The following is a 22,797-nucleotide window of genomic DNA, read 5'->3' as shown; positions in this document are numbered from 1 at the left end:
TCAATGTGAATGTCCCACTTCAGGTCCTGAGAGATAGTGGTGCCCAGGAACCTGAGTGACTCCACTGCAGTCACAGTGCTGTTCATGATGGTGAGTGCGGGGAGTGCAGGAGGGTTTCTCCTGAAGTCCACGATCATCTCCACTGTTTTGAGCGTGTTAAGCTCCAGGTTGTTGAGAGTGCACCAGACAGCCAGCTCTTTAACCTCCTTTCTGTAAGCAGACTCGTCACCGTTCTGAATGAGGCCGATGAGTGTGGTGTCATCTGCAAACTTCAGGAGCTTGACAGAGGGGTCAGTAGATGTGCAGTCATTAGTGTACAGGGAGAAGAGCAGTGGGGAGAGAACGCAGCCCTGGGGAGCTCCGGTGCTGATCGTACGGGTGCTGGATGTGTATTTTCCCAGTTTCACTAGCTGCTGCATGTCTGTCAGGAAGCTGTTGATCCACTGACAGACGGAGGTGGGCACGGAGAGCTGAGTTAGTTTGGTATGGAGGAGGTTTGGGATGATCGTGTTAAAGGGCGAGCTGAAGTCCACAAACAGGATCCTCACATAAGTCCCCGGTCTGTCTAGGTGTTGCAGAACATAATGCAGTCCAATGTTTACTGCATCGTCCACAGACCTGTTTGCTCTGTAGGCAAACTGAAGAGAATCCAGCAAGGGTCCAGTGATGTCTTTCAGGTGGGCCAGCACCAGTTTTTCAAATGACTTCATGATACGGATGTTAAAGCCACAGGCCTGTAGTCATTTAGTCCTGTAATTTTGGGATTCTTTGGGATGGGGATGATGGTGGAGCGTTTGAAGCATGAAGGGACTTCACACAGCTCCAGCGATCTGTTGAAGATTTGTGTGAAGATGGGGGCCAGCTGGTCAGCACAGGATTTCAGACAGGCTGGTGTAACACAATCTGGACCTGGTGCTTTATTCCTTTTCTGCTTCCGGAAGACCTGGCGCACCGCATCCTCGCTGATCTGTATTGCAGGTGTGGGGGAGAGGGGGGATGCAGGAGGTGTGAATGGTGTGAACGGTTGTTTGGAGAGGTGTTCAGGGCAGGTGATGGGTGTTCTTTCAAACCTGCAGTAAAACTCATTCAGATCGTCTGCCAGCCGTTGATTCTCCACACAGTGCCCTGTCCCCCAGGTGGTGTCTTGTAGTTGGTAATCTCTTTCAGACTTTCTTTGAACTGAGTCCTTATTTTTCCAGAATAATTCCACTTTGCCACTCTGATCTCCTTTTCCAGTGTGTATTTAGCCTGTTTATACAAGACATTGTCCCCCTTCCTGTAAGCATCTTCTTTGGCCTGACGGAGCTGTCTGAGTTTTGCAGTGAACCACGGTTTGTCATTGTTGTAATTTAGTTGAGTCTTGGTAGGAATACACATATCCTCACAGAAACTGATATAAGATGTTACAGTCTCTGTGAGTTCATCCAGATCGGTGGCAGCAGTTTAAAAAACACTCCAATCAGTGAGGTCAAAATAAGACTGTAAGTCCTGTTTTGCTTCAGTAGTCCATCTTTTTACAGTCCTTAATACAGGTTTAGCTGATTTTAGTTTCTGCCCGTAGGACGGTATAAGATGAACCAGAAGGTGATCAGAACGTCCCAAAGCTGCTCGTGGAACAGAGTGATATGCATCCTTTATTGTTGTGTAACAGTGATCCAATATATTACTGTCTCTTGTGGGACAAGTAACATGCTTGTCTGTGTTTTGGCAGTTCACGGGAGAGATTGGCTTTATTAAAGTCCCCGAGAATGATTAAAACAGAGTCCGTGTGTTGTTGTTCTGTCTCTGTGATCTGATCAGCGAGTTTCTGTAAAGCCAGGCTTACTTGCGCTTGTGGAGGAATGTAAACACTCACCAGAATGAGCGAGTGAAACTCCCGCGGCGAATAGAACGGCTTGCAGTTGACAAACTGCATTTCTAGATCAGGACAGCACATCTTTAGCCAGCCAGGTTTCCGTGAAACACAGAGCAGCAGAGTGTGAGAAATCCTTATTTGTCCGAGAGAGCAGAATGAGTTCTTCCGTTTTGTTGGGTAGAGAGCATAGATTTGCGAGATGGATGCTAGGCAACGGCGTTCGAAATCCGCGCTTCCTGAGTCTGACGAGCGCTCCCGCTCGCTTCCCCTGTCTGCGCGTCCTGAAGCGTTTGATCAGCGCCGCTGCTCCTCCGATAACAACGTTCAGTAAAATGTCTGAATAATTGAAATCCGGAAAAATATCTTGTGGTGCGTTCTGCCGAATGTTCAGCAGTTCATCCCTGGTGAAACTGATTGCAGGAATATAACTAAAGACAGGGCAAACTAACAAAAACACAAAAACAACTGCAGAGCACGTCACGGAGGCAGCCATCCTGTATCGGCGCCAGACTATAGTCCTCCTAACAAACCATTGAAAGATTATTTATTCAGCTTTCAGAGGATGTATGAATCTTAATTTTGAAAAATTGCCCCTTATGACTGGTTTTGTGCTCCAGGGTCACATATATGAATGATTCTGAATACATTATTATTGTGCCTAATCCTAATTTCCACTCAGATGTAAATGTTAATTTTGAATACCTCTTTCTGTTATTAAAACATTTGGCATTTGGCTGATTTTGTTATTTTGATGAGTGCATTAAAGCTGATATAATTTTTAAAATCTTTATTCATATTTTGTGAAAAACATACACGATTGAAAGTTTTTATTTCAGTTTTTTAACTCGGCATCATCAAATTAGGCAATCTGAAGTATTTTTTGCAAATTAACAGACATTTTTATTTTAAGACGCTGAGCTGTGTCAAATCTGATCAAATCTGTACTTCCCTACAATACACTGACAATCCAAATTTATCTTCACCATATTTCTTAATTTACAAACGTTTTATGGATTTGGTGCAAATATTGGAAAAAGACTCCATTCAAGACTCAGAGAGACAACTCTCTTGCTGCAACACTGCACATGCACACGCACATGCATGCACGTTCACGTTTGCTTTCATGTGTCTATTCTTTGAAGTGGTCACCAGAGAACAAAAGCCTCACTTTATACACAGCAGATCAGCAGGGAACACAATACACACACACCTCAGCAGGGCTACTGGACATCAGGCTTTGAATATGTCAAAGGTCCTGTCATAACCACATCAAAGGCACACGCTCACATATACACACATGCATACCATCCATAAAGATAGATTGCAGTGGTGATACAAAAGAATATCTGATTTGCTTATAATGCAGTGAGAAGAAAGAGTCCCTCAGCATGAGGCGAACAGAGGGCAGGACGTCCTGCAGAGAGCTCCATTTATCCCAACCACAACACCCATCCCCCTGCTCTCTGCATCTCTCCATAAATTTAAAAGCCTAGCATTGGAGTGGATTTATCATGCATTTATATGACTTCATAATATTTCTTCAACTTGATCTGAACTTCAGCTTTGACCACTTTTTGCAGCCTTCTATTCAGTTTTCAAGCAATTTGTCCCATATTTTTAGACACAAGCATAAATTAATCATTAACCATCTTAATTGGATTACAATGTATAGTTAAGATTGATTGAATTAAAATGTAACTTTTGACTACATGGTGATTTAAAATCCTTTAACCATGTTAATTAAGCTAACTGAAACATGTTTAAAAAATATAATATTCTCGACTTTTTCTCTGTAAACTGGAGCGCCTCAAATTAATTGATTCAACAACGAATTCGAACGTTCTTTTGAACCGACTCTATGAAATGATTCTTTTAGAATCGGTTGACATTCCTTTGTAAATCAGTGCATTAATGTTATTTATTTATTCATAGCAGTAAACAATACTGTGAGGAACACTGTTGTCAGTAGTAACTTAACCATTCACTTTCTGGATTAAGAATTTTTGGAAAACATTACAGTTCATGTGTGTTGCTTCTTATTTTTAAATAATAAACAACACAAATTCAACGCATTTCATATAACCTAATGAATACTAATGAATAATGAAAACAAAAACAAACAGCGATTTTGGCTACAAAAATGTAACGCTAAATGCCAGAATCCGGTGAATCATTTAATCGGTTCACTGAACGAGCCGCGTGAATTATATGATTCGCTAAAATGATTCAGACGTTATTGCCAACAACGTGTTATGTTTCAAAATCCTTCACATACATTCAGGCTGATTAAACATTCTTCTGTCGTTTTCATTTACCGAGTGTGAATAAAGGAGATGTCATTCATTGGACTTTAACTGTGGTGAAGACACGCCTCCTGCTGTGGGCGGGGTTTAAAGTTTAGTCGAGTTCTGAAACTCTTGCGCTGGAGCTCCGGTCAGTCAGCGGTTCTCTGCTCTCGCGCACGGACTGATCTACAGAAAGAGAGGGAAAGTTTAGTTAAGACAGAACACTCTTTTAGATCAGCCAACAGTATGGAATCAGTAGGGTTTCGTTTGTTTTAGTTATAGATTTGGAAAAGCAGCGAAGAGAAGGACTTTACGCACGCATCTCACTGGAGAACCGCAGTGTCTCTCTTAGCGCGATGATGCAGCTCTCGGACTTTAGGAATTTTGCGCTTTGGATTTCATTCCTGACCGGTTTCACGATGGCCAGTTACTCAGAAGACCAGTGCAGCTGGAGGGGAAGGTAAAGACTAACAAAATGATGAGTTACAGGCTTTATATCGGTTGATTTTGTTGGTTAATATATTGCGCATTATGTTAACGTTTTCCTGGAATGCATTGCTTTTTCCTGCTATCTTACATGATTTCTGTGCAATTAAAAGTGTGCAAAATGTATGCAATTAATTACAGTAAACATAGGTAAAATATTTTGTATAAATATAATGTGCAGTAATCATCTCTCGTATATGTGTTTGAGTTGCATTGCATATCTATCTATCTTTAATATGTTGACATAGTTTCATAGTCATAGCGCAAAAAATGGTAAAATAAGCACTTCGTTTGTAAAGTATAAAGAAAATATAATTATATAATGTAATAAAAAGGTGTGCTATAAAGGTTTCAATACTAATGGATGTTGAAGGATGTTTCCACTAGTGCATAAAGTTTAAATGGCTTAAGTTAAAGGAACCAGTTACCAGTAGGGGGCGTTAAACTTTTCCTGCAATTTAATGCACGTATCAAATGACTCAAGGCTCAAGTTCTGAGAAAGCAGACTAAGAGAAATGACTGTTTTATGCTTTTGCATAAATTTCCAGATTTAATGTGGATTCGGTGACTCATAGAGGTTTGGCCTGTTCAGATTTCTCTGGTTAACCTCTGCTGGTTTCCATCTGTGCAGTGGTCTCTCTCAGGCAGTGAAGAACGTGGAGCAGGTTTGGTTGAGGTGTGTGGAGGGATCAGTGGAGTGGCTGTACCCCGCTGGAGCACTGCGTCTCACTCTTTCGCCCCGACTGCCGTGGAGCTCCATGGGTCCCGGCGAGTCCAGCAGGAGCCTAGTGTCGGCCTGCATCAAGCCGGATCAGCACTGGGGAGGGGCTCAGCTCTACGTGGAGCGGGACGGAGTCCTGGAGATTCTGGTGGGAGACGAGACCTCCGAGCCATCCAGCCCGGCCCATGTGCGCTGCTTCAGTGCCATTCCTGGAGAAAGACCGGCTCTCTTCCTGCAAGCGACGCCTCACCAAGACATAAGCAGACGCATCGCTGCATTTCGCTACGAGCTGAGAGGCGATTGGACAGCGCAGCCGTCAGTCAACACAGATCCAATCGGCAGCGAAGGTGAATATTCTGCAAGATACAGCAGTGATTTATGCAATATATACATAGTATACAATGGTCGCAAGCAAATTAAAAGCAATTTCATGCAACGACAACAAAACATTTATTTTAGTAAAATTTATTTCCAATATTAATCATAGAAATTGTTTGTTGAATTTAACATTGGCCCAAAAATAATCTAAAATTTATCATATGGTTTTGCAAAAAAAAAAAAGTGCAGTGCAATTGCTACAAAATCATGCAAAAACACTTATTTTACTAAAAACGTGTTTAAAATATTTAAAAAAGTGAGAACTAACATTAATAATTTAATATCTTCCCAAATATAATCTAAAATCGCTTATGCACTTTTAGTACAATCTAATCAGATTCGTTTTTGAGAATGAACCTGCAGTGAATCCTGAATGTTGAAGGTTCTGCAAAAAAAGGGCAATGCAAATTTATGAAACTGTGTACATTTATTTAACTAAAAACTGCTTGAAATAACGAACACAGAGCATTTGTACATTTTGGAACTTAAAACAGTGACCACTAAAACTTACAATTTTGATATTATCACAAAATTAATCCCAAATTTCCAAAAATGACTACAACCAACTTTCCAAGCTTTTAGGCTCATCTACATGGGTTATTCTGAGAAGTAACCTGCAGATGATGTTTCTGCAAATCTGTGATGGTTCTGTATGAAAGTTCAGTGCAACGTTATGAAAGTATGCAAAGTATGAGTTGAGTAGAAGTCGAGTGACCTCTGGCTGGATGGGGGTGCAGAACGAGGAACATCAGACAAACAAAACCAGCCAAGAACAGAACATTCATTCAGACTTGAACTTTAGAGTAATGCATTTCAGCTTAGAACCACCATCTGAAGAGCACAAACATGCACTTTCCATTTCAATCTGTAATCGCAGCACTGCAGATATTTAACTGTAACAGGTTTCAGTGATAGTGTTAGGTCATCTCAGCTGGGAAGCTCCTTCCAGCCAGTTGTGGGAAGCGGAGGAGGGAGCGCACGGATTCGAGGAGCGGAGGGGGGAGGGAGAGAAAGACAAAAGCTTCGAATGGGACGGGGGTTTGTCTCCATAGTAAGCCGTTTCCGAGACCTGCATGAGAGCACAGTCGCCGTGGTAACGGGGGGGTTGGGGGTTAACCACGCAACTGAAAAGCGGATCTTTTGTTGGGAGTTTGGGAGCAGAGAGGAGACAGCGAAAGACGTTTAAAAGTTTTAAAGGGCCAACAACTTTCTCTCTCGCACCCACACAGAGACCTGTTGCTGCGCACACGTGTAGCTGCCGGCCAACATGCATTCAGTTAACTTTCAGTTATGATGACTTTAAATAGTGCTCAACTTTACCTAATGCTCAACCAATGTAGCCAACGTTTAGAGCGCAGGATGGCCAATATAATGCATGTTTTGTTTTGTTTTGTTGGTTTTTTGTTAAAATTGTCTGAATTTGTACTTATAAAATTTGTAAATATGGGAAATACCTGGAGAGCGTGCTGTTGAATTTTATAATTTTGAAAGTTCAATTAATTAAAAAAAAATTATATATATATATATATATATATATATATAGTAACGCATGTTTTTAACAATACAAATGAATATAATGTACATTTATTAAACAAATTTATTGTTTTTAGATTTTATTAACTCACAATTCACTAAACGTGAAAACAGCTAAAGTTAAAACCATAAAACATTTGCATTACTTGAAACAAAGTAAACATTAACTCAAATAAAATGAAATATAATTTTTTTTTATTTTATTTCTCATTTATATCTAGTTTAACTTAATGTACTAAAATAACAAAAAAAACTGAAATAAAAATTGATACATATTTAAAAAAAATGCAGCAGAATTAACATTTTACCTAATATAAAACTAGTTGAAAAATGAAATAGTATCTCAATAATTACTAGTATTGTTTCAAGAATATGCACAAAAACATTAATTTGCTGTAATTGAACAAAAAATAAAATCACAATTTGTTTAGAAACTATACATCTTATTTAAAATTATTTTACAATTACATTTCAATTTAAACGTTTAATAAAATCGTAGACGTATTAATTAGCGCAGCCTATTGTCTGTTCATCACAGTCTCTTTTTCATTCGTTTCTAATTAATATAGCCATTTACCCTGAACTTAAAGACTGGCATTTTGACAAAAAACTATACTTAGCATGGAAAAATTTTGTAAATGGATATAAAAATCTTCAAAACGACACAAACTTGAAAAATGAGAATCGGTTTGATTTCTGTGTGGGTGGGTTTTGTTCAGTTTTCTTACTTCACAAGCCCATCCAGATCAGCCAGATGAACGTTAGAGAGGAAGAGTGAAGTGTTAGGGTCTTGATTGAGGGGACACTTTGATCAGGTGATGTGGCTCACACCTATCAGCAGGTCATTTATCTCCATCACACCTCCGCTGAGGAGCTGCGAGTCTCATGTTCTTCTCTTCTTTCTCTCACAGGAGCCTGCAGGCCGTGCAATAACACTGAGATCCTGATGGCTGTGTGCACTAGTGACTTTGGTGAGTATTTGAATTTTTTTATTTTTTGTTCGGCTTTTTAGGACAAATGTGTTTTTATTCCAAGCAATCAGCAGAACTTTTGCACTAAACTGTGTAAATGTCTCTAGGATAGCAAGAACCACACACCTACAAGCTTCAGCTACCAATATGCCAGATTTTCTAGCGGCTTAGTTAAAGATCTGGAGGTCAAAGGTTCAAACTCAAGTACAGGGGTCAGCCCTAATTTAGTATCAATTATGTTTTTATTATTTATTTTAGTTCATTACATTAATGCATTTAGCAGACGCTTTTATCCAAAGTGAATTGCATTGCATTCAAGCTATACACTTTTTTTTAACAGTATGTGTGTTCTCTGGGAATCGAACCCACAACCTTTTGCACTGCTAACACAATGCTCTACCACTGAGCAACAGGAACATATAATTATATATTTAGACAGAGATATTTTTCATTTTAATTTTATCAAAAAAATTGCTAATTTTGTTGCACTTTTTTGTTGTTGTTTTTTATTATTATTTTATATTTTTTATTTATTTATTATTTCAGTTTTAGTTACTTTAGTACATCAAGTTAAGCTAAAAGAAATGTTGCATTTATATTTAACATTTAATTGTAGTAATTTTTAGTTTTGTTATTTTTTATAATTTTTTTGTAGTATATGTATATATATATATATATATATATTACAATTTTAATATTAGTAATTTTAGTACATTTATTTCTTTTAATTTTTATTAATTATTATAAATGTTAGTTATTTTATTACTCAGTTTTATTTTTATTCAGTAAACATTAATTAGAAGTACTTTTTTCAAGTACATTTTTATAGTTTTAGAGTTTTCCTCTCACTTGGTTACTCTTTGCAGTCTTCTACTGTAAACTGCTTTGGATAAAAGTACATTTCTAATTTACTCACTTTACCAAAACCCAATTGGCATCGGTCCAGCTGTTTAATTTAGTGGCTTCCAATTGTATTTTCTGGTTGAGAAGGAAATCGTAAACCAACCGAAGTGGCAAAAGCTGAAGTCTGACACTAATTTTCCATCGTTCTAACAGAGCTTTCTGTGTTTGTAGTGGTTCGAGGAAACATCCGTTCAGTGGATGCAGACTCAAATCTGAAAGCAGCAGTGATCAAAGTGAGCGCGACGAGGGTTTATCGGCAGAAGTTTGCGCTGTTCCCTGAATCCGGGCGTCTGATGCGGTTAGGTGAGATCCGGACGCCTCTGCAGTGTGGCGTTCGTCCCGGTGCTGGCAGCTTCCTGTTTACCGGCCGTGTGCACTTTGGGGAGGCGTGGCTCGGCTGCGCTCCACGCTATAAAGACTTCCTGAAGGTGTACGAGCAGGCCAAACAATCTCTAATGATCCCCTGCACTCTGGTCAACGACTGACAGGGAAACAGGATCATGTGCGGGCGAAACTCATGATTCTGTCGCAGAAGATGATCTGAGAAACTCCTGAGCAAATGAAAGAAACACAGACAGAAGTTAAGGAGAACAGAGACACTGGAGGAGGAAATCTCAGCAGAGATCACTGGATCGAGATGGATATCTGACGGAGGACATTTGTGTGTCCATGTCTGTCTAATTCCACCCAGATTTGGGGTCCTTAACCGGGCCTCTTTTTTAAACTCAGGAAATCTTGTCTTTGGACGCTTTGATATAAACATCATATCACTGAAATATCCAAAGTTGGTAAATAAGCTGTGCGCAATGCATGTAGTGCAGTCGTCTTTTGCAGTATTTGATGCCACAGAAAAACTTTGATTTGCCAGCCTTTATAGGAAAAGAAAAATGTTTAAACACTCTAAATTGAGAGTGTTTATATATATATATACATACATATATTAAAGAAGTCAACTCTATTTTCTAAATTTGCACTGGTGAACAGAAGGAAAAGATGGCGATATCTGGACGCTGCATGCACTGAGAACCAAAACGGATCTATATGTAGCATAGTAAAAGATGTTTTATATAAATATATATTTCTATAATATGAAATCAGCTATGGTTTATATGCTTATAGGCTGAGGATAGCATGCAGCTAACATCAAGTAATGAAAACAATAGCAATAGTATATTTAATTATTTGGTGTCTATAGATAGCATGTGCTGATTACCTCACGGTTAACTAGTTAACACGGTTAACATCACCACTAGTTTGCTTTGATGTTGCTAAGCTGATATAAACTTACTGTCACGTTCAGAGCACTTTTACTCTGATGAGAAATTGTTTTATTTTCAATGTTGCGTTCACACTGACAACAAACGACATTCATTCTCTTCATTCATTTAACATCTGAGACTTTTGCATTTAGACAAAGTTGAGCAGTTCAGCTTTATGCAAATGAGCAGCAGTGCAACGACCAATGGGAGTGAAGAATGTAAAGTCATGTGATGCTGAATATTTAATTGCTTTAATCTGACGGTTAGACTGTTGTCAGTGTGAACGGACATGAACAGGGTATCCTCGCAAATCTGGATTTTATTTGTCGTTTCGATGTATGTACTTACGATATAAACTATAAAGAGAATTTATGGTCTGAAATATCATCTCTTGCTCTCAGACTCTCTGTAAAGCTTGTCAGCACGCTCATACTGTGGACTTGTGTACCAAAGCATTGACTTCTGGTCTCAGGCAAACACGGTCCTCCATCTAATTCTGGTTATCTGCTACTGCTTTTGTCTTTATTTTGTGCTTCATATCCATTTTTGTCAGCGTTGTATGTGCACTAAACAAATGAACGGATCAACCAAACGTAGAGAGTGAGCTGAGATGCGAAGCTGCCGTATTTTATGCTGCCAGTGTTTGTTATTAATGTTTTTACAAACCAATGTGACTGCTGGGTGTAAAAAAATGTGTGGATATCAGTGTATATAAGATGTTTTAGAGTTTTAAAACTGGATGATGAAATATTCTGTCAACACTGTAGAGTTTGTATGAAAGATTGGTTAAGAAATATACAATTATTGTTTATAAAGAACAAAAATCATTGAATTTGTGTTTGTCTGGTTTCTTAATTACTTATTAAAGTAAAACTAAAAAGTAAAAATCCAAAATAGCTTATTTTCCACAATGAAATAGAAAATCAATTAAAAAAAAAACAATTAAAATCAAAGTAAATACTTTTCAATACACTAGATTGGAGTTTGATTTTAATGTTTCTGAAAGAAGTCTCTTCTTCACACTAAGGCTGCATTTATTTGATCCAAAATGTGAAATATTATTACAATTTAAAATTACCATTTTCTATGTGAATATATGTTACAATGTAATTTATTCCTGTGATCAAAGCTGGATTTTCAGCATCATTCCTCCAGTCTTCAGGGTCACATGATCTTCAGAAATCATTCTAATATGCTGCTTTTATGCACAAGAAACATTTCTGATTATTATCGATAACTGAGATATATTTTATTTTTCAGGATTCTTTTATAAATGTCTTTTCTGTCACTTTTGATACTCTTTCTGATTCCAAAAGTGCTGCTGTCATATAGGCAATGTTTTACTTTATTATTATTATTAGCATATGTATAACCTACTGTAGTTGTAAGGTGAATAACAGGAAAATGAGGAAGGGTGTTGGTGAGCTGTCGAGGGTGTGTGTAAGTGTGTGTGTGTGTGTGTTCAGGTGTACAGTGTGTGTATATGTTTGGCCTTTCAAGAGCTCCAGAGATAGAACAGGAAATGAGCGAGACCCAGCCCACAGACAGGAGCTCTTTGACCTGGACTGTGTCCATTTATATCTACACACACACACACACACACACACAGAAGATCACAAACTGCACTTCAACCACAAAACTCACTATTCAGCTCAATCTGTGTCTGTTGCCAAAACTCCTCTGCAATCAAAAGAGCACTTTTAATATAAAAAGTGAAAAGACTGTAGAAGTTTGACATTCTGTCATTATAGATCTTTAGAATACATTGCAAAAATAATTTTTCGAGATTGTAAAAAAAAAGATATTTCGGAATAAAAACTTACTCCATACAATACTATTTCAGTCTCTTTGCTTAAAATTTAATTTTCATTTAATTTAATGTGTTCCCTGCTGTTTCTTTCTTTCTTTCTTTCTTTTGTGAAATTCACCAGCAATTCCTGAGCAAAAATTATTTTAAAGTAAATCCTACACATTTTTACTTAAATACTTTATATAGTAATTTAATAATACATTGTAGGATTAATTCAGGCATTCATTGAATGAATGAATAAATGTATGTTAATAAAATAAATATATTTTACATTTAAAATGTTAATATAAATATTTTAAAATATAAATATTGCACACTACTGTTCAAAAGTGTGGGGTCAGTAAGATTTCTGTTTTATTTTATTTTATTTTATTTACACATCTTAATTTTTAAAGAAGTAAACACGTGTATTAAGTAAGGATGCATTAAATTGTTCAATAGTGACAGTAAAGACATTTATAATGTTACTAAAGATTTCTATTTCAATAAAATGCTGTTTACTTTTTAGTTATTAAAAAATGCTGAAACATGTATCATGGTTTACACAACAATGTTTAGCAGCCCAACTGTTTTCATCATTGATAATAATCAGAAATGTTTCTTAAGCATCAAATCTTCATATCAGAATGATTTCTGAAGATCATGTGACACTGAAGACTGGAGGAATGATGCTGAAAATACAGCTGTGCATCACAGAAATAAATTATATTTTATAATATATTCCACTAGAAAACACACATTTTAATTTGTAATAATATTTCACGATATTAAATTATTTTTCTGTATTTTTGATCAAATAAATGCATCATTTTTTAGCAGAATAGACATCTTTCAAAAACATTAGAAAATCTCTATAGTATTACTAGTTGCGTAGATTACTATGTTTGTCCAAAAAGCATGTTCATGATTTAGTTTTAGGTTACAGCATGACTATCTTTGCAAGGCTCCAGATCCCTGCGGTGTGTGTGTTAGCATGCTGACATAACACTTCAACCCCCGGAGAACACGACTTCTCCAGGAACACACTTTTGTTCCTTAAGGGTCTGCAGATGGCCGTAATCCCATTAAAATGCGGAGGGAAGCCCAAGTGTGTGTGTGTGTGTGTGTGTGTGTGTGTGAGCGACTGAGTGTGTAGAGCTGAGCTCCTCAGGTCGGGGTGGGCAGTGTCTTTCTTATTTCCCGCCAAAAAAATCAATTATCACCTTAAACAAACACAATTGGAGTTACACAGAAACGCGACATCAAAAACATGATCATATGATCCTAAAGTCACGACATTAACAGTGTGAATAGAGAGTTTTCTTACAGTATACCAACCATTAAACCTTTAGCTTTACACTTTTCCACCTTAATTTCATAATCATTTTTAAATCATAAACATATTCCCTCTCCTTTTCTATTGTGTTCACTCAGGTTTAAAACTAAGAAAAATGAAATTCGTTCCAAAAACCAATTACCCTCCTCTAATATTAAAAACAACACATGCTGTCACATGTCTTCCAACTTGCACAACATACACATATCAGTCAATGTCTTGAGAAACCTCTCTGAGAAACAAACAGTTGACCCATGTTACAATATTTCAATAAATAAGAAACATCGATTTTAATCATATATGACAGAAAATGAAATCCGACTAAGAGTTACCAAATGCACAGCCACATTACTAATCATAACTTGATTTAAATTTATTCATTTAGCAAACGCTTTTATCCAAAGTGACTTACAAATGTACAATACAATGAGCAATTCATCTTAATCAAAGATATATGAGATTATGTCTTGGTTAAAAATCTACTAATATTATAGATTTAATGAATAAATGACTAAATAAATAAATACATAGTGATATTAGTGTGTTATTTCTAAGCACAGAGATCAGAAAATTGAGTTTTGGTAAAAAAAAATACTATGATAAAATCATTAATACACATGCACAAAATATACAAATCTAATGGAAAAATATTTTTATTATTGTGTTATGAGAAATGAGAAAATATTTCGTTTGGGTAAAAAATTTAGAATTAGGGTAAGTATTTGCAATTAAAGGAAATACTGATATCAGTATGCAATTTTGTAGCACATAGATGAGGCTATGTTTTGGTTAATAAATAACTATGATATAATAAATAATTTTTGATTAAACTAACTAATGAATAACAATTAAGTAACTAAATAAATAAACAAATTGTGACAGATAATATAATATAATATAATATAATATAATATAATATAATATAATATAATATAATATAATATAATATAATATTCACAGAGATGAAATTATTGTGTTTTGGTAAAAAAAAAAATACTATAAAATAATGAAATATTTAAATAAAATAAAATAAAATAAAATAAAATAAAATAAAATAAAATAAAATAAAATAAAATAAAATAAAATAAAATAAAATAAAATAAAATAAAATAAAATAAAATAAAATAAAATAAAATAAAATAAAATAAAATAAAATAAAATAAAATAAAATAAAATAAAATAAAATAAAATAAAATAAAATAAAATAAAATACAGATTGTGTAGTAACACTGCTAACCAGCCAAACCTTGAGCTCTCAAAATGGCTTAACTAAAGGGGGACGAGTTTAGAGATCTGTCGGAAAACAGTCATTATTTATGCTAATTTGTTTGGTGCACAAAATAAATGCAGTTTAAACCTCATTTTATGGTCATTTTACGATGTATAAAATAACCAAATGATGTACTAATAACTGTGATCGCTCTGAAACATGGACACAGATAGGAAATGTGACCTGCTCTCAGGTCAGAGAGACAGAAAAGTGTTTGTTCCAGTAACAGAAAACAAATCCTACGATCCCAGATTCATGCAGCGGCACCTGAAAGCCATCAGTGACAGAGCGAGACAGATCTGAGTGTTTCCCTGAGGTACGATCAGAGGCACTGCTGAACTCCTGTGATAATGGGCAGAATGTGTGAACACATGCGAACGGACTGTGAGACCAGGAACGGGGCCAAAACATGAGGAACGGTCCAGATACGGGATGGCTCGCTCATGTGAGAGAGAAAAATGCCTGTTCTTTGTGTGGAGTGGCTACAGGAGGGCATCTGAATTTTGTCCCAATCATGACACGGATTAAAGCACAGAACAGAGTGTGGGAAAAACTCTCGGGACCCCTCCTCTCCCTCTCTCAAACTTGCCTTCAACTGCTCAGCGTGTCGTTTCTCTCTATCTCTCGGCTCAATCTCTTGATGTTTCTCTCAAACTCTTGTGCTTTTTTCTCTCCTCTCCGCAGGCTCTTTTTCCACTCAACTGCTGCCTCTCTCTCTCTCTCTCACTTCTCCAGACGCGTTGAAGAGCTGGAACTCTCTCCGAACGCTTGAGATCAGCCAGCAGCTGCTTCTGACAGAGAGGGAGAGAAATGGACGTTAAGATTACAAATGACTGCCGAATAAACATTTTAAACAAAAGAGCAATTACTGACTGAGCGTAACTAGAAAATATATATATATATTTGCAAGGACTTTTAAGATTTTATTCATTTCAAGTGGTGAAATCCCCAATTTCCAGGTTATCTATGACCATGTGAACTATGCTCAAGCTCAAGCACGAATAATATTTATTTAAATTTAAATAAAAAAAAAGACTAGTTAAATATAAAGTATATGCACTCTGGAAAGGTAAAAGTTCATTCATGTTCGCTGGCTCTCAGTCTCTCCGTCTGAATTCACACACTCATTAATTTGATAGTCGAGTTCTGCTCAAATTCCACTCTCACGCGTCCCACATTCTTTCGCTTTTGTCACTTTTTTTCTTTCTCTGTCTCACCCCCCCCCCCCACCCCAACCCCAGCCTGTTCTCATGAATTACTGCTGTTCAGAAGGCTTGTCCCATCCACTCACACACACACACACACACACACACACACATGCTCTAGCACGGCCTGCCAGAGTTTATTAGGCACATATCGCATGAGCAGTGAAGGCCAAACAAACGGCTGAAGCAGCGCTTCTCATATTCAGACTGCAGCAGGTTTATAATGTTAAGAACTAGCTGCTGAAGACGGACCCTGATGCCCAGCTGGAATATTATTTGGCATTCAGAATTTTCCCACTGCTCGAAGTATCAGACACACATTCCCGAGTAGATCTCAGCGTCACGATGGGCTCAAACAGTCTCAGACAGATTCATGAAAACATTTGTAAACAACTATATTACACTACACTGATGTTTGACTGTTTATGCATAAAATCAATAATGCCATTAATAATATAATAAAATAATAAAAAAATTAATGGAAATGTTTTGATACAAAATGTAAAGTAATATTATAAACATTAATAATAAATAATATATAATTTGCAAATATCTTAATAGAAAATCAATAAAATAATTAAATGTGTGTGTGTGTGTGTATGTGTATATATATATGATACTCTATGTTATACAGTACAGACCAAAAGTTTGGACACACCTTCTCATTCAAAGAGTTTTCTTTATTTTCATGACTATGAAAATTGTAGAGTCACACTGAAGGCATCAAGGGCTATTTGAGCAAGAAGGAGAGTGATGGGGTGCTGCGCCAGATGACCTGGCCTCCACAGTCACCGGACCTGAACCCAATCCAGATGGTTTAGGGGTGAGCTGGACCGCAGACAGAAGGCAAAAGGGCCAACAAGTGCTAAGCATCTCTCGGGGAACTCCTTCAAAACTGTTGGAAGACCATTTCAGGTGACTACCTCTTGAAGCTCATCAAGAGAATGCCAAGAGTGTGCAAAGCAGTAATCAAAGCAAAAGGTGGCTACTTTGAAGAACTGAGAATATGACATTTTCAGTTGTTTCACACTTTTTTGTTATGTATATAATTCCATATATAATTCCACATGTGTTCATTCATAGTTTTGATGCCTTCAATGTGAATCTACAATTTTCATAGTCATGAAAATAAAGAAAACTCTTTGAATGAGAAGGTGTGTCCAAACTTTTGGTCTGTACTGTATATTCAAATATTGAATTTATGTGATACCTCAGTTCATCCCATTTTACAAACAATAATGATAATTAATACAGAATTAAAATAATAATTTATATAATGTGAATATTGATATAATATAAAATATATATATTTACAATATATTTAAACAAAAATATAATATAAAATGTCTTGGAAAATTATTTCTTATAATGCTATATATTATTTTATATAGTTTAATGAGTATATATATATATATATTTTTTTTTTTTCCCATTAATATACTATTCATACAATTCGGTATAATAAGAAATGTATTGTATATATATTTGTATAAATGTACATACACAAAATATATTCTGTTTAATATTGTTTTAAGCATTTATATAAATTAAATATCATTTTTAATGTAAATCATATATACAATAATAAATATGAATCATTATTATTTCAATTAAAATCTGCCTAAATCTGTGAGGTAAAGAGTTGTCTTTGCTGTTATGTTCTCATGATGTCAGGGTGTCTGTGCGGATGCCACCCAGTGTGAGCTGGCACACAGTCGGCCGACCGGCTCACCCCCGAACCCCCCAGCAATCACCCTCACTACCCATAAGCCCCTCCCCGGCCCGGCTCCTTTCCCAGGGGTTCAGGGGCCACTGTACTCACTGCACCCCGTTTCCCATACGCATAATCTTACATTTTCTCCCCAGCTCATAAAGAGGCGCTCGAAGCCCCTCAGTCTGCAGCCCATTTCCCAAACACTCTCCCTTTATCTGCCAAGCCCACAGCCTCTTTCTGTCTCGCCCGCTCTCTTTCTGTCTTTTCCACGCTCTCTTTTTGCAGATAATTCGTGCCATTTTTTTTCTTTCCAGTAATATGCTTTCATGTTTGCCCTGCAGTATTTTAAATTCCTAGGATGAATTCGATTCTCATTCACATTTAACTTTCTCTTTTAGAATGAAAGTACAGGGCAGTTTTAAAGGTTTTTTTAAAAGTTCTACTTTTTTTTTTTTGACATTTTAAAATTTTTAAGTAAATCTTTTTGGAAAGAAGTTTTATAGTAGATGAAAATTAGACTGATTTTTATTTTATATATATATATATATATATATATATATATATATATAATTTTTTTTTTTTTTTTTTAAACACTTTTTTTATAATAAATTATATTAAAAAACAAGAATTTTTGATTCTAAGAACACTAAACTAAAACATTAAATGCATTAAATGCCTAAAAGCTTGAAAACATAATGTGTAAAACACTGATACGACAGAAAGCAATTGATTTATTACGTGTACAAATAACATGTCTGTCACATTTAGTGTCGTATGTTTCTCAGAGATCAGCATGTGTGTGAACTACAAGCTCTGTAATGAAATTATCTTACCCCATCAGACAATTAATTGTCAGCAGCCTTTCATTCTCGCAGCCCGTTAAATTGACATAAGCTTTACAAACATTCCACACATAGTTTCTCAGGAAGGAAGAGCAAATTCAGTTACACACACACACAAACACACACGTTTCTTAAGGATTGAAACACGCAGTAAAAGTCATATTGCTGTGTTGTTTCATTTTGATGATTTAACTAGAAATCAATAACAAATTATTAATAATTACAATAAACTATTTAATTGGAATCAGTAGGTGCAAAATACAAACTTCTTGAAATGAGACATTTGTGAGTTCAGCATTAAACATGAGTAAAAATGCACTTGAAATACAAATGATGGCGTTAACGCGTGTTTACATGTACAACAAAACCCTTATAAAGATAAAAAATTATCTATTTTATAACCCTGTTTTTAGGGTTTGCATGCAAATCAATAAACCCCTATCATAAAAAAACAATAAATAATCTTGACATAATAAAGGTGTTTCCATGCAAAAATTTAAATGACATTTCATGTCTTCTGGCGTAAGATGTGCATGTAAACACACTTCGTGATTGGCTAATGCGGGTTTATGATTATTTTAATTAGGCCTAAGAAAGCTTATCACACCATTAGTTACTAGAAAAAATCTTATCGTAATTAAACCAGAAAAATGTAAAGTAAATGAACAAAAACAATTTTTAAAGTTTGGGCTCATAAATATTAGATCACTCACACCCAAAGCAGTTATTGTAAATGAAATGATCACAGATAATAGTTTTGATGTACTCTGCTTGACTGAAACCTGGCTAAAACCGAATGATTATTTTGGTCTAAATGAGTCTACTCCACCAAACTACTGTTACAAGCATGAGCCCCGTCAGACTGGTCGTGGCGGAGGTGTTGCAACAATATATAGTGATATTCTCAATGTTACCCAGAAAACAGGATACAGGTTTAACTCTTTTGAAATACTTCTGCTAAATGTTACACTGTCAGACATGCAAAAGAAATCTAATGTATCTCTTGCTCTGGCTACTGTGTATAGACCACCAGGGCCGTATACAGAATTCCTAAAAGAATTTGCTCTCAGACCTTCTAGTTACAGTTGATAAGGCGCTAATCATGGGAGATTTTAATATTCACGTTGATAATGCAAATGATACATTAGGACTTGTGTTTACTGACCTAATAAACTCCTTTGGAGTCAAGCAAAATGTCACCGGGCCCACTCATCGTTTTAATCATACACTAGATTTAATTATATCGCATGGAATCGATCTTACTGCTATAGATATTGTACCTCAAAGCGATGATGTTACAGACCATATCCTTGTATCGTGCATGCTGCGTATAACTGATATTAACTATATGTCTCAGCGATACCGTCTGGGCAGAACTATTGTTCCAGCCACCAAAGACAGATTCGCAAATAACCTGCCTGATCTATCTCAACTGCTATTTGTACCCAAAAATGCACATGAATTAGACGAAATTACTGACAACATGGGCACTATTTTCTCTAATACATTAGAAGCTGTTGCCCCCATCAAATTGAAAAAGGTTAGAGAAAAACGTACCGTGCCATGGTGTAACAGTAATACTCACTCTCTCAAGAAAGTAACTCGTAGTCTTGAACGCAAATGGAGAAAAACTAACTTGGAAGTTTTTAGAATTGCATGGAAAAACAGTACGTCCAGCTATAGACAGGCTCTAAAAACTGCTAGGGCAGAGCATATACACAAACTCATAGAAAATAACCAAAACAATCCAAGGTTTTTATTTAGCACAGTGGCTAAATTAACAAATTACCAGACGCCACCTGATTCAAATATTCCACCAAAGTTAAATAGTAATGACTTTATGAATTTCTTCACTGATAAAATAGATAACATTAGAAATACAATAGCGAATGTAGATTCTACAGCGTCTAACACTTCAGTTTCATCCATCGCACCCAAAGATAAACTGCAGTGCTTTACAAATATAGGACAGGAAGAGCTAAATAAACTTATCACTGTATCTAAACCAACAACATGTTTATTAGATTATGTACCCACTAAATTACTAAAAGAGCTGTTACCTGTAGCCGAAGAACCGCTTCTCAATATCATTAACTCGTCGTTATCTTTAGGTCACGTCCCAAAACCATTCAAGCTGGCGGTTATCAAGCCTCTTATTAAGAAACCAAAACTAGATCCTAGTGTACTGGCAAATTATAGGCCTATTTCAAATCTTCCATTTATGTCTAAAATTGTAGAAAAAGTTGTGTCTGCTCAATTGAGCACCTTCCTGCATAAAAATGATCTGTATGAAGAATTTCAGTCGGGTTTTAGGCCCCACAATAACACAGAAACTGCACTTGTTAAAATTACAAATGACCTGCTTCTTGTGTCAGATCAAGGCTGCATCTCATTTCTAGTCTTACTTGATCTTAGTGCTGCGTTCGACACCATAGATCATGACATACTCATAGATCGATTACAAAACTATACAGGTATTCAAGGGCAGGCTCTAAGATGGTTTAGATCCTACCTGTCCGATCGCTACCATTTTGTTTATTTAAATAGGGAGTAATCTCATTTATCATCAGTAAAATATGGAGTGCCACAAGGATCCGTCTTAGGTCCCCTTCTATTTTCAATATACATGTTGCCCCTTGGTAATATTATTAGAAAATACGGAATTAGCTTCCACTGTTATGCTGATGATACTAAGCTATATATCTCAACGAGACCAGATGAAACTTCCTAATTATCTAAGCTAACAGAGTGTGTTAAAAATGTAAAAGATTGGATGACAAATAATTTTCTCCAATTAAATTCGGATAAGACCGAGATATTAATTATTGGACCAAAAAACACTACACAGAATCTTGTAGATTACAATCTGCAACTAGACGGATGTACTGTTACTTCCTCTACAGTCAGAAATCTGGGTGTTATATTAGACAGCAATTTGTCTTTTGAAAATCATATTTGCAATGTTACAAAAACTGCATTCTTCCATCTTAGAAACATTGCCAAGCTACGAAACATGTTATCTGTTTCTGATGCAGAAAAGCTAGTTCATGCATTCATGACCTCTAGACTGGACTATTGTAATGCACTTCTAGGTGGTTGTCCTGCTTCTTCAATAAACAAGCTACAGGTAGTCCAAAATGCAGCAGCTAGAGTCCTTACGAGGTCAAGAAAATATGATCATATTACCCCAATTTTACAGTCTCTGCACTGGCTACCTATTAAGTTCCGAATCAGTTACAAATTATCATTACTTACCTATAAGGCCCAAAATGGTCTAGCTCCTGCGTACCTAACTAGCCTTATACCACGCTACAACCCATCACGCACCCTAAGGTCACAAAACGCTGGACTTTTGGTAGTTCCTAGGATAGCAAAGTCCACTAAAGGAGGTAGAGCTTTCTCACATTTGGCTCCCAAACTCTGGAATAGCCTTCCTGATAATGTTCGGGGTTCAGACACACTGTTTAAATCTAGATTAAAAACACATCTCTTTCGCCAAGCATATGAAAAATGTATCTTTTAAATTGTGAATTGCATCTGATCAAATGTGCATTTTTATCCTTTAGCTTGTGTTAAACTAATTTTACTTTGTTGGAACATCAGCTATGCTAATGATGTCTCTATTTTGTTTCTATGTTTTGCCATGGGATTTACATCCCGTGGTAACTAGGATTTACACAAGCTCCAGTCTGGATCCAGAACACCTGAGAAGAGATGATGCTGACCCTCAGAGGACCTCAGATGATCCTAACCTTGAATCAACAACAGAACTAAATAATTATTGCTACATGTGTGACTGCATCATATGATAACTATTAATTAATAATATTGATAGTTCATCGTCTAGCTGACTACGTCTTGTATTATTATTATTTATTTATTTTTTTTCTAAAATCCTGTCAAACGTGCACAAACTACTAGCTACTACTAAATATTGTAGAAACATAATTTTCTGTAAAGTTGCTTTGTAACGATTTGTATTGTAAAAAGCGCTATACAAATAAACTTGAATTGAATTGAATTGAATTGAATTAGTTTCATATTATGAGCTGAAATTACTAATCAAATCATGTTTTTTTGCAGGCTGCAAAAATGTCTGACAGCACTAGTAATATTTCAGTGGTTTATCTCGTTTCTGCTGTTGTTGATGGATTTACAGGGTGGGTGGAGCTTATGTAAATTTAAATTAAAAATTTAATTTATCCATTTAGCTGACACTTTTATCCAAGGCAACTTACAGTACATTCAGG

The 22,797-nt window shown here is 36.1% G+C and overlaps 1 protein-coding gene across 1 annotated transcript; it reads left to right on the top strand.

Moving 5' to 3' along the window:
• The first annotated feature begins 4,279 nt into the window (after positions 1-4,279).
• On the top strand, positions 4,280-11,223 carry metrn (meteorin, glial cell differentiation regulator). Its single transcript, XM_059525167.1, has 4 exons — positions 4,280-4,600; positions 5,258-5,694; positions 8,170-8,229; positions 9,304-11,223. Exons 1-4 carry the CDS (start codon positions 4,497-4,499, stop codon positions 9,615-9,617), a joined length of 915 nt encoding a protein of 304 aa, XP_059381150.1. The 5' UTR covers positions 4,280-4,496; the 3' UTR covers positions 9,618-11,223.
• Positions 11,224-22,797: the final 11,574 nt, after the last annotated feature.

Source organism: Carassius carassius, chromosome 35 (assembly GCF_963082965.1).
Source record: "Carassius carassius chromosome 35, fCarCar2.1, whole genome shotgun sequence".
NCBI lineage: Eukaryota > Metazoa > Chordata > Actinopteri > Cypriniformes > Cyprinidae > Carassius > Carassius carassius.
Note: the sequence above shows the minus strand (reverse complement) of the source record. Positions and strands in the feature narration are given on the sequence as shown.